Source organism: Anomalospiza imberbis, chromosome 3 (assembly GCF_031753505.1).
Source record: "Anomalospiza imberbis isolate Cuckoo-Finch-1a 21T00152 chromosome 3, ASM3175350v1, whole genome shotgun sequence".
Taxonomy (NCBI): Eukaryota; Metazoa; Chordata; class Aves; order Passeriformes; family Viduidae; genus Anomalospiza; species Anomalospiza imberbis.
Window position 1 is genome coordinate 42,251,339 of NC_089683.1, and position 13,010 is coordinate 42,264,348.

At 33.2% G+C, this 13,010-nt stretch overlaps 1 protein-coding gene across 5 annotated transcripts in view; it reads left to right on the forward strand.

Annotated features, from left to right (window-relative positions):
• GRIK2 (glutamate ionotropic receptor kainate type subunit 2) overlaps positions 1-13,010 on the forward strand; it is a 354,225-nt gene that overhangs the window by 107,384 nt on the left and 233,831 nt on the right. For 4 of the 5 annotated variants that reach the window (XM_068184153.1, XM_068184149.1, XM_068184151.1 and 1 more), the window contains exon 3: positions 10,773-10,940. In XM_068184153.1, coding sequence (XP_068040254.1) covers positions 10,773-10,940 — 168 coding nt within the window. Of the gene's footprint in view, positions 1-10,772; positions 10,941-13,010 lie in introns of those variants that run through there. The other variant, XM_068184152.1, reaches the window with a different exon arrangement.

Below are 13,010 nucleotides of genomic sequence, written 5' to 3' on the forward strand. Positions count from 1 at the left end.
GCTTTGCTTCAGGTTACTGAAGGATTCTATGCATGGAAATCTTGAGAGAAGGAAGAAGAATATTAAAATGCAGTTTTTGAACTTGCTTAAATCACTCAAATATCTACAAACTCCTGATCATTTAAATATTAAGCATTAAAAGAAAAAAAAAGCATCCTAAAGGTCAAGATAACCATTTAAGCATTTAATTTCTGAAGAAGATTCTGCACAGTGGTCCAGTTATTAAAGTTGCACTTACTTTAATGACGGCCACAGCATCTGGCAGGCCTTATGTTGGGCTTTTTTTTTTGTTTATCCATTTGCAAGATTCAAATTTTAGTCTTTTGTGATGCAAATGAACTTTTTATTGGCTTTCTTTAATGTCCAAAGTCATGGCAATGAGTATTCTTAAAGTTGAGTTTAACAAGGAAATGGATTCTTTTATGGCATCTTCCAATACTAAGCTTTTGTGAATACTTTAAAGAAACGTTTTTTTCCTTGATATTTTTGAAAAGAAGAAATGGACCTTATTTATTTTGAGGTTTTAGATAGACTTTAGTGTGAGAATTTTGTTGGGTTTTTTTTCCTATTGAAAAAAATTGCATATTTTATGACTCTCGTTTGCTGGATCCTGTAGTGTTTGGTGTGTTGCTTTTAAATTACCTACTTGGTCTTAGCAGGGTGACTGAAATTATCTGGAAAACTGGGGTTTGACCTTGAAGGTACTTCTGGCTAGCACATGCTGATATTTGATGTTGAAAATGCATTAGAAATTACCTAACGAGAAAGGGCAAGCAGGAGACATGACCGTATGACACCAGTCTGTTGAGGTACACTGGTGTTGTGGCAGGAATCAAAGAATTAAGTAAGAAAGCAAGTTGGAAGCCACAGGCTGGGACTGTTGATTACTCAGGAAGAAAACCTGAGTCCTCACCCTGAATTTCTCTCCCATTTAAGCATTTTCTACAAGAAATTGATTGGATAAAAAGCAAATAGAAATTGTGGGCTGGCTCCTATTTTATAACTAGCAGAAACATATAGAAATATAAGATAATTGCAGGGTTGTTCTTGTTTTTTGGATCTTGCAAACTGAAAATTCCTACATGGTAGCCTAACTTCAGTCAAAATCAAAAATTGCATTATATGTAAGTGTGCTGTCTGCTGGTTATGACATTCTGAACACTGTGTACAATGGATTTTGTTTTCTGTTTTATAGGCAAATGCTTTAACAAGTTTGCTTAAAAAAAACACCCAACCAATAATCACATAATCACAAGCAGTATATTTTCTTGCAGTTGTCTTTCCGTGTAAGCTGTGCATTTAGCTTTTACTAATTGTCTTCTGACTGCTTTGAAGTTTAAGCCCTTTTCTCTTTCATCTTTAGATGTTGAGAGATCCAAGCATGAGTGTCTTATAATGCAGTATAAGAAGTATAATCTCTTATAATCTACCTGCTTGGATGTCTTTAATTCCTGGAAAACCTTTCTGTTTTCCAGGAATTTTGAAGTGATTTCTGGTAACTGTTGAACCATGGTCTCTGTGAATTTCTTCCAAAAAATTAGATTTGTGACTTTCATAAGCTCTGCTTGAAGGATTGTGGTAAAATTTTACATTCTTTGCTGACTGTTGTTTACCTTATTAAGGCAAAACTGAAAAAAAAAAAAACTTTCAAACCCATGAAACACAAAACCTCAAACCAAAACAAAAAATCTCCACATTTTTCTCCAGCTTTTGCATGTGGACATATTAGTAGCATATACTGCAATCTTGTAGGAGTTAAGTTCAAAATGCATTTACTTTTTTAATGTTAACTTATTTCTTATAAGTGAGTCACTTGTATTTTAAAAGCAAGTGAAAACCTGGATACAATTCCCTTCATTGTCTGTGTATGGTTTGGCTTCTCAAATGAGATTCCAGACATAAACTAACACTTAAGAAGACAAATAGCATGCAGCATAATGGAAAATAAAAATCCTGGCTTGGATGCAATATTATTAGCATTTTTCTATGGTCCTTTTGATGAGGTTAGACAACTGGTTGTATCAGTGTTCTAATACATTTTATGACTCTTCCTAGAATGAAATGAAATGGTTTATGATTTGTCTCTCTTTAGACCTATAAGTAGTGGAGTTAGAAGATGGTAACTGCCCAATAAGTAGCCTAACAGATGTAAAACTTTCATGAGGACCAGTGTAAGACCGTTTCTGTAAAATTTAGGCATTTAAGTTTGCATATTATCTTCTTTAAAGAAGTTTTGGAGAAAAAAGTTTTCTTCATGAATATTGAGAAGCTTTTCATCTAGATATAGACTGTCTCTAGAAAAAAAAAAAAAAAAAAAAAAAAAAAAAACACAAAGGAAAGAAAAAAACATATTGTTTTAAGGCAGTTCAAAACATTTTGTTACCCAAAGTAAGGAAAAGCACATTTTAGCAAAATCTCCTGAGGCCATTTTTGTAGTCAGACTTAATTTATTACTTTTGTTTTCTTTTGTTACTGTGAATCATGAGAGGCTAATTATTATGTGAGTGTGATAATTACATTGATATTATCAAATGTATTCTGTAATACATTGCTTAGCATGTCAGGGAAATCTAATGTACATCCCTTAAAGTAGGAAGAAATCTTATGGATAGTACATTCTAACACTGTAGATGAATGTGTTCAGGTATTATTATTTTATCTGTCATCCTTATTGTGCTCTATTGATATTCTGACTGAAAGGAGTAATATTCATAGAGATGCTATCAAAAGCAGTATTTTATAAGCATACTGCATATTTCAGCCTAGTAATAATTTTTAAGCTGGATTTCATTTATTAATTTTCAAAGCATATCTGTGGTGATGAAAGGGAAGATTCTGATGTGTATTATTTGTCACATCTGACTTGAAGATGTTAGAATCCATCCAGTTACATTTAAAACAACTTTGAGGATACTTATAATTTGTATTCACTTAGCTTTTAAAGTCTTTTTCATCAGTTTTATAAGGTAAGGAAAATTTTGTTCAAATGAGATCTACAGTTACTATTTCCTCAAAATGTTCCTTATTATTTTTCTATATTTAAGAAAGACCAACCAAACTCTTTTTCTTTTGATATTTGAGTTTAACATTAACAATATAAACATAACTTTGCCTCATTATTTAGCCTGCTCCTAATTGTGCAATCAGAAAATATACAGTTTTATTTGTCTTAAATCAGTGGATAATTCAATTCCTTTTTAGGATTTGAACATACCTAAAAGCTGTCAGTTTCATGCAATGACACTAAAATGTCAATTGAAATATAACTTAGATGCTAAAGCCAATAGTTCTATGCATTTTATACAGAAAAATTTTCAGGATCCTGTGATCATGGCTTCATACACTGATTCCATGAATGCCTTTAACAGAAATTAAATCTCATTTCAAAATATGTTGGATTTTCCAGTAATTGTGCCTGTATTGCAATGTCATGTTGTTTTAGGATTAAATATTTATTTTTAAGAAAATTATCTTGTCCAATATTGTGCTGGAAATCAGTAGCAGTGGAAGCAAACCCCTGAACTTCCAGATCTTGCTTCCTTCCTCCAAACCATATGTGCACTCAGAATGGATAAAGGTTTATGCTGAAATGTGCTATCTTTTTCTGCAGTGCTGTATCCACATAAAACCAGCTTCAAAGTCAAATAATCAGCATTTTCTTTGTCAAGTAATCCTTTTCAACTTTTTCCTGTTGTGAGATTCAGAAAGTTTTCAATATAATTTTGAAAAGAAGTAATAAAAACGTGGTATTGTTCAGATTCACACAACTATATTTGAAATCTATTATTCCACAAACTACATTACTTTATGGAAAATGTTGTAAAGAAGAAAATTTTTCATTCATTTTTAACATCTTGTTTGAAAGTGATTCAATTTCTTAAATCCTGTTCCAGACAGAAATAAGTGGCTAAGATGTAATTTTGTTCTGTATTTGTAGGAAGCACAAAGTCTAAGCTGTCAACCTTTAACAAGTTCTTTAAAACACTTCTGTAGCTTTCAAATCCATAACAGGACCTGAAAGAGTATTATCAGTACAGCGCATAGCACACTTGATTAGGACTAAAACGCCTTCAGCCAGCAGCCTCTATCAGTCCCTGTAACTCAGCACATACTGTGCCTCCTCCTCGCAGCACTGTGCATGCCATGTCAGTGATATCAGGTTTTTGGGATGAGCCTCTTCAGTGCCTTCTGGCTATAACTCTACTGGGGAATTGCAGTCCATTCACACTTCCAAAAAGCCATCATTCCCGTCTCTGTAAATGTCTATAGTGTAATACATGCTCTGAACTCTCAATAATGTGCTTTTGACTTATTATCTTCTCCACGTGGAACCTCTTTGCACAATCCCTGGGTCCAATTGCCAAATGGCCAATTTTGAAATTGGCCAGATAAATTTCAAAATTGGTCAGATAAAAGCATATATTTTAATAGTATAAAACCTGACAGAATTCCATTCTGTCTTGAAATGCTTTTTAGAAGAGTTGTTTAGCATGGATACCAGCCACTCCTTTCTCCCAAATTTTGCAGCTAATTGAACAAAGTCTGTCTGAGAGTTCATGTTTTCTGAACATGAAATAATCAATCAAAAAAAGAGATTACGATTTGTCACATAAGGTTTACATCTGGGCAGCATAATTATCTTAGATTCAAAGTATTGACCCAAGGTGCGGAAAAAAAAAATTCCTAGAGAACTTCATGCAAATTTAGTAGTAAAATTAAAATATATTTGTATGTTTTCAAAATAAAATGGTGGGAAGAAATGTAACTGGGCTTTAAAATATTTTTTTTCCAGGCTCTAAGTCCCATTTTTAATGTTACTTAAGAAAGAGATTTTCATTGTTATATTTAAAGAGTTACTGTATCATTAAAAAAATAGTGTTCATGTCACATGTGACTGATGCTAATTTTTATAACGCATTAATAAAGACCTTTATAACTGTCAGTAAATTTGTGCAGATTGGTGCATATTGATAATATGACTAAAATGTTAAAAAATGTATAGCTATTAAAAGCTAGTATGTATATGTACAGGACCTCCATCAAGTTGATTTGACACTAGAAAAAAAGAAACTTGATTTTATATCTTCAAACAAGAAAATTTAAAAGTTAAAATAAAGTTGAGATTAATGTTACTGTTTCCATAACTTTGTTAACGTGAAAAATGTTATGTGTGAATGATTTTTGAATGTTTGTATCCTGGTTTCACATTTAAAAACCATGGAAGTTTTAATTCTGTGTATATAGTTCATACATTTGCAATATCATTGGAACCAGTTATTTAAGGCTAAGTAATTTCAAGTAGTCTGCAAGCTTCATAATGACTGATTTGACAGACTATGATCTGAGGTAATGTGGCCTTCTGTTACATGTTTAAGGGTTTAATTTTTCAGAGGACACAGTCTGCAAAATAGCCTGTAGCTGTAATTAGATGGCATTAATTTCTCATGAAACAAACAGGTGACTGTGACTGTACCAGAAACAAAGGAGAAATTCTTTGATTTAATGTTGGCCAGATTTGATATTAGCCTGTTTGGAGTCCTACTCGGATACTTTTGAAGCTTGCTTGAATGAGGATTTTTTCAAGTAGATAACAGTAGCTCAGGTTTCATGGTATGGATAAAAGTTCTGCTATTTCAAAAGTTCTTTACATGTAAGAGAAGGAGAGATTTCCTAATAACTCATTCTGGAACTTCTAGTTATCTACTGATCCATACAGTTAGGCAGTTTTGCTCTTTTTTCCAGGTTTGTCAGGTGTTACACGGAGATGATACAAAAATATGCAGGCTGGTGATCTTCAAAGGGGACCCTGCTGAGGAATGGAAATGGGAAATTGAATAATTCAGGGGGTTAACCTATTATTTTTGAAGTTAGGTACTATAGAGTAGGAAATTTTTTTTGGGGGGGATAATTTTTGCTAAGATGTGTAGCAAGATGACTTTTTTTTCCCTCTGGATTTTGTGTTTAAGAAAATTGTTTGAAAACTGGAAAAAAAATAGGATGACTTGTAAACAATAAATCTCAATTCTACTACTTTTTTTATGGAAAATGCAGACTTTTTCATTTGAACAATTTCAGGACAATTCTTTTTTTACTTATATAATTATAATCTATTTTAGATTTTCTTTTTCCTTGGAAAATAGTAATGACATCTGCATTATATCCTTTTTGGTAAGATATTACTATCCTTTTTTTTGCAATGATTCGTGTTTCTGAAGAAACAGTTATTCCATCAGTATTACATTGATGATTGATGTTTTTACTCTTTGTTATGGTAAAAGAACTTGGTTTTATAAAAGTTTTTTTTTAATAGAGTCGATTGATGAAAAATCCTAAAGGATTTCATGTACATTAAAAGCAATTATTTCATATCAACATTAATAGGAAATTTGAATTATCCCAGATGTCACTTCAAAGATGCAATATTTAAAGAATATTTTTAACTGCTCTGGCTTATCTGGCTTGGATTGGCATGTCTGAAATATTCCTCAGGTGTTGATCACCCCAAAAAATCTAGTTACCTTTATCTAAGTGGTTACTGTGACAGTAAAAACTGGAAGTGCTCAGCTGTACAGCTATCAGCTACTGTACACAGCCTATAAAACTTCATGGGCTACAGATTGAGCTGTAGATACGTGATCCCATATTCCCTGGTGTTACTATTATAGGGCAGAGACAAATTGCCTTATCATTAACTCTGTAAACGAAGAATGCTTGTATGACACCACTGAAGCAAGTTAAGAATAACAAACACATATTTTTTACTGCTTTTAAGTGTCTTCTTTATGTTTTTCAGGTAGTAGTGAGGTAGTAGTGGAATTTCAGGCTATTCCTCCAGGATGTGCAGCTGGTTGCATCTGAGAACTAATGTTTCTGCCCACCATGGGTCTATAAACTCTGTTTTAAAAAACCCAAATTCTAACACCTGCATTTTTCAAGCTGTTAGACAGAGATAGGCATTGGTTTGGCTGCTTGTCCCCACACGAATGGCAAGATTTATGACTCTTCTGTCTGCTTATCTAAAGGCTTGCAGTGCATTCCTCAATTTGATTATTAATAAGGCTATCCTGAATACAAAGTAAAGCTGCAGTAAAGAGAAGCCTGCTTGGGAGGCAACAACATGACACAGTATGCTATAACAGCTTCTGGATGCTACTATCCCTTCATAATTGAGTATATCTGAACTGGAAAGCCAATTCTTTTATTTTCCTTTCCATTTTATGAAAAAAAAGCAATGTAATTAATGGATTGTCTCCCAGTATTAAGCCAGTGGATTTGCATGACATAGTCTTTAAAAATACTCAAAGTATTTTTATTTTATTTTACTATTATTTACATACTCAGTAACAAATAGGAAGACAATAGTAAATTTAAAGTTACTGAATAAGTAAGTTTCTGTTTCTTATACAACAGTGGAAAAGCACCATTTAAAATTTTTCATTCTTGTCAATGCTTGAACTCATTTATGCATCTTTGCTGAGCATCCGGGAAACATCTAATGCATAGCCTTCCAAGCAAACTTGCAAGGTTTCTCCATCTGGAGAATGAGGATCTGTTTTTTTAATATATTCTGATATTCAGAGTTCAGACATGTGTCTGTCTGAGGTCCTGGTCTTAGAAGTTGAGCTCAATTTAAACTAAATAAATGTTCAATTAAACAATGGTGTTTCCCCATGTGCTGTATCAGCTTGGCCAAAGCTGTATTCACTACTGAGGAACCTGGGATTTTCAGTCATTTTGCGTATTAGTAGGACATGGAACACTTTTGAGAACCAGTTGATTTGAGTCTAGTGTGAAGGTTACGACGAACCTACACCTGCCAGCATCCAAAATATTTTACTATATATTTTGCTAAACTGAAGTGAAAGGAACCTAATGGATTTTTGACAACCTACAGCTTAGAAAATAGCTAGGAATCTTCAAATATACAGTCTACTTTAGATTCCTCTAGGGTTCTTATTTTTAATTTCAGTGTCTACCTAGTGCAAAATGTGAAAATATTCAAAAGTAGAAAATAAGTTTTCCTTCCTCCTAGCAAAATATCCTGATCATAAAACAATAGAAACAGGTTATTGTGCTTCTCCTTTTCTTAGGACTGGAAATACACCCTGAAAGAGACAGACCATATGATGCCAGGTTTAGGGTTTTTTTTTATCACAGGGATAGAGTATAAGTCAGTGAGTGAGGGAAGAAATCACTGAATGGTGTATGTAGGCACACATCATGGCCACTCACAGGAGATGTCATCTTCATAAAATTGTCTTACTATATGACGGATTGTCACTAACATCAGGAGTTACCTAGATAGGCAAGGTCAAAATAAAATTTCTCTCTCTCTCTCTTTTTTTTTTTTTTTTTTAATGCTGAGAGTTGTGGCTGAATCTTTGACAGAGAACTTCCTGTCTCAATGATTTAGAAATCAGCATAATGAAAAATGCAAGAGTAAAAAAGGAAGGTTGTACTGAGCTTTAGACACATGGAAATTAGAGAATAAATCTTCCAATGTAAAAACTTCAGGAGAACCAAGAAACTGTAATGTTTATTTCTTTTAATTATTCCATTTAGCTTAGTATGAAATTAGGATTTCATAATTGTGTGATACTGGTTAATTCCAATATATTTGAATAACTGCCCTCCAGATGACTTAGGAAAGCCTATGAAATCTATTTTAATTTTTATTTTGTTCATGGAAATGTCTTTTTATTGTCTCTGAATATCTATACTTATAGTTTAACTAATTTTTAGATTTCTGCAGCAATTTAAAAGTATTTTCCCCAAGTCAAAATATTATCCTCCTATATGACACATTTTGAATTGCAGTGTTTAGATTCTGTAAGTCTTAGCAGCACAAAAGCTTGTCTATTGGCACGTTTCCCTGAGCAGAGCACTACATTAACTTCAAAAGCAGTAGGTTGCCTTTCATGTTCATATTCCATTATTGTGCAAATAAACATGGTCATTTTTTTGACTTTTAAAGTGTACTAGGCTTATATATTTACTGAGTACTCTCTAAGTTTCTTTAGCTTGAGTGCTGACAGTTTTGTTAATATTGGTTACTGATTGTATACATATATACATATATATATATATATATTCTATGCTCAATCATTTTGGATTTACCTAGATATTGAAATTTTTCTTAAGAGTCTGCCTTTCCCATCATTGCCTCTTTTCCAGTTTGAAATGACTAATGCTTAAATTATTATTAGGCACATCATATCTCAGTGGCAAGGGCTTGTGCTTTTAAAGTAATGTTATATGAGCATCTGCTCCTATGGCTCTTGCCAGAAATTAAAAGGCTGATCTGTAGGAAAAAAGGTTAACACCTCAATTTTGTAGTGAGAAATGGGCTGCAAGAGGAAGAAGATTTGCAAAACCAAAAAGCCTTTTATATTTAATACTATCAGTAAAGAGTAGATACACATATTTTTGCTTTACCAACAGTTTACCTGCTTGGTTACTCACAAGACTGTTTACAAAATGACTTCAGTTTTTGAAGTTTAGTTTGATCCAGTCTCTGGATATTCAGATTCTGAGAACTTCTGGATGAGAAAGTAGCAGTGTTGAATATAATTTTTTTAGACAGTACAAGTCCAGGTAGCAAGACTGCTTTGGAAATGAATGTGAGGAGGGAGTGAATGAGTGACATTTCTTTCAGAGGCACAGTATCTAGCCTGTAATTAGTGATCCTGTGATGATTGCCATTGTGTGTCCATTGGTATTGACAGGTCTCTGTTAAAATGAGGGCTGAAGGGACCATAAGGATGCTGGTCATTTTTCTGAGGCACTCCATGTCACCACAGTAAGGACACGTCTTCAAATTACTTTTACTGTCACAGTATCCTTGGCCTTTCCAGATCCAAGAATAAATTATATTACCCAAAAGTATGTATAAATTTGCATTCTATGGATAACGATATCTCAATAATGAGAAAAGCTGATGCACAGCAATTTCTTGCAAACCTATTTGCTTAATTGAAGATGAAGGTTGGCTCAAAAGTGTTCTAGAAATTGTTTATTATTTGGGGAATGTCCTACTCTGGTAGCATGCCTTGTTTGGGGATATTTTCTTTGCAGGATAGAGGTTATGCAGGTTGTAGTTTCTTGGATTCCTGTATTTACTGAGAATGAAGTTAACCTCTACATGCAGTTCAGGGCAAAAGAGCAAAATCTGAACTTTTTTTTGCTCAACATATTTATCAGTTCAGGCAAACAGTTATGCTAAAATGTCTCCATTTTAATTTCTGGAGATAATTTGAGGCATCCAAGTTCTATGCTCCCAATGAACAGTCAAGTTCATTATTAATGTATTATACGTAGAAAGCAAGAATCCATGTCTCCCTTCCACCTGCCACATACACATAGGATGCGGAAGATCTGGAAGGGACAAATGTATTCATTTCAAGTTTAACTATATAAAATAGTAACACTAGTGATAGCTATGTAATAATTAAATATACTTCATCCCTCTCCTATTTTGATTCTAAATTGTGTGGTTAATATATAATGCTACACTTTTTTTAAAATCCACAATACTGAGTATTGAATGGAAAAAAGCAACAGGTTTTCCTTAAGGTATGTTCTAATTGTTGCTGGTTTATTTATTGCTTGACTCAAAGCTAATCAAAATAATGAGCTGCACATTATCAAATTAAATACTTCAGGCTGATGAATCTTTTCCAAAAGTATTATTAAAAATGTTATTTTATGCCCTTTTTGCTTACTACTGTGGTTTTTTTTTTTTTTTTTTCTTCATTTTTTTTTCTTTGTTCCAGGAGGCATTTTTGAGTGTGTGGAATCTGGTCCAATGGGAGCAGAAGAATTGGCCTTCAGATTTGCTGTGAACACAATCAACAGAAACAGAACTCTTCTGCCAAACACCACATTAACATACGACACACAAAAGATAAATCTCTATGACAGTTTTGAAGCATCCAAAAAAGGTAACCTTTTGCATATTTAGTTTTTTTAATGAAGAACTAAGGCTCACTTAGTTTACTTATCTGAAAAAGTGTCTATCTGATGAAGCTATATGCAATGAGACTGACATTATTGTCACTGACATGAAAGAGCTGCTTTATTAAAGGTTGTAATGGTTACTGCTTGACAATTACATTGCCACTTTTGCTCCCACTAACCCTAAGCTATTCCCTTAAATATTTAAAATCACAAGTAAATTTTGCTGAACATTGTGACTAGGGTGTTTCTGATACCAGCTCCTTTGGAGTGAGAAATCTCACTGTCTTCAAAATTTATCTAGCAAAATGCCAAGTTCCCCCAAATTCTACTGAAACTGGGATTCAATTTTAAACATTCAATCACTTCAAGTACCTTTTCATGAATGCCTTTATATAGTTAATCATAGACTTCAAAAGGGAAGTAGTAGTTGTACTTTTGTGCATCTTCGTGCATCTTCTACCAGCATAGCATAAAAATAAGCCTAAATATTAAGTCTGTGCTTAAGACTATCTCTACGAGATACATGTCTTGGCCTGAGTTAAGTTCTTTTCTCCTAACTATAAGTTATATGTTTACAGAAGAAATAAGAGTAAAAATTAAGTTTGAACATTTTCCCTAAATGTTAATCTTTGATTCTCAAAAAAAAAAAAAAAAAATCCAAATTTTCAGATTGCTTTACATTTAAATCAGGGACAACAGGCACAACTTTCTGCATCATTGTTGTATCCTAGAAAGTACAAACACCAAAAAGTTCAATAAGTATCTATGGAAGAAAGTACAAAGCCTCATGTCAAAACTCAGTAAGACTGAATTTTGCACTGTATTACATGCTCTTTAAAAACACTTTTTTTACAAATTGAAGAGCTAATTTCATATGAATGCTATATGTAACAAAACAATAAGAGGGGTGAAAGCATTGGAGGTGAGCCTGCCTTTCTTATGGCGGGTTTCTAGCCTAAATCTGCCAAGTGATCTGGTCCCAACATGTCTCTCCCAAGAATTAAAGACAAAAAGCTTTATACAATAAGGGATTTTTGGTGTTATGGTGGGCTAAGAAGAGTGAAAACATGATACAACATTAGAAATTATACATAAGGGAAAGCTCCTGTGTCATGATTAATGTACATGAAGGACATCTTAAAAGTGGAACTTAATATTGATTAAATGTTCAGTTTAGAACTGAGAGGATATTTTTACTGCTTTTATTATAACAGATTAAGATAGTTAATCTTGCTAACCTGTTTTACCTGTTTATTTGACAAATAAATAATTAAAATGTAGAATCTTGTTAGGCATGAAAATCCTTATTGAACAGAAATACACACTGTTTGGTCACTGAAAGATGATTATGAAAAATTGTCATGGAAAATGGTCATTTTTCATGTATGAAAAATTATAGGCTAAATATTTCTGCCTACCATGATGGTGTCTTTGCAGAGTAGAATGTATAGTAGAAGGAAGAGGGAAAAATACACTTTTAATAGGGTATCTTTGAGTTGCTATTCTAGCATTTTGGATGATGGATTAAAGCAGAGTTTGAGAGAGACTACTCTTTCCTTTCCATATCAGCCAACAGTGAATAAAAGTGCTGAATCTTAATTTTGTTTCTTTCATTCTCCTTTCCTTCTCACCTTCCAAATTCAGCTGCTTCCTGACTCCTGCACATGCTGACCTGTGAAATCTATCAGGACATTTTCTCCCCATTCCTGAGGGATGATGTAGACAGCTGAGAAATTTCTCTTGAGATCTCTAATTCTTTAAGTCTTTCCTGAGAAAATGCAACTACTTTTAGCCTTTAACTGGGGTTTGCTAGCCTGAATATTATGTTGCTATTTCTTATCAGACTATAGTAGCTGAAATTAGAATGGCAACATGCTATTTATTAGGCATATTGAATAGATTGCATAAATTCCTTTTTCCCACTTGCATCTTGGATGAGAATTCAACACTTTGTAACTGCTCAGGCTATATCAAAATCTGTGTAATCTTCTAGTACTAATAGCTTTTTGCATCATCAATTCACAATGCAGACAACTGCATTTGTGCTCACAGGT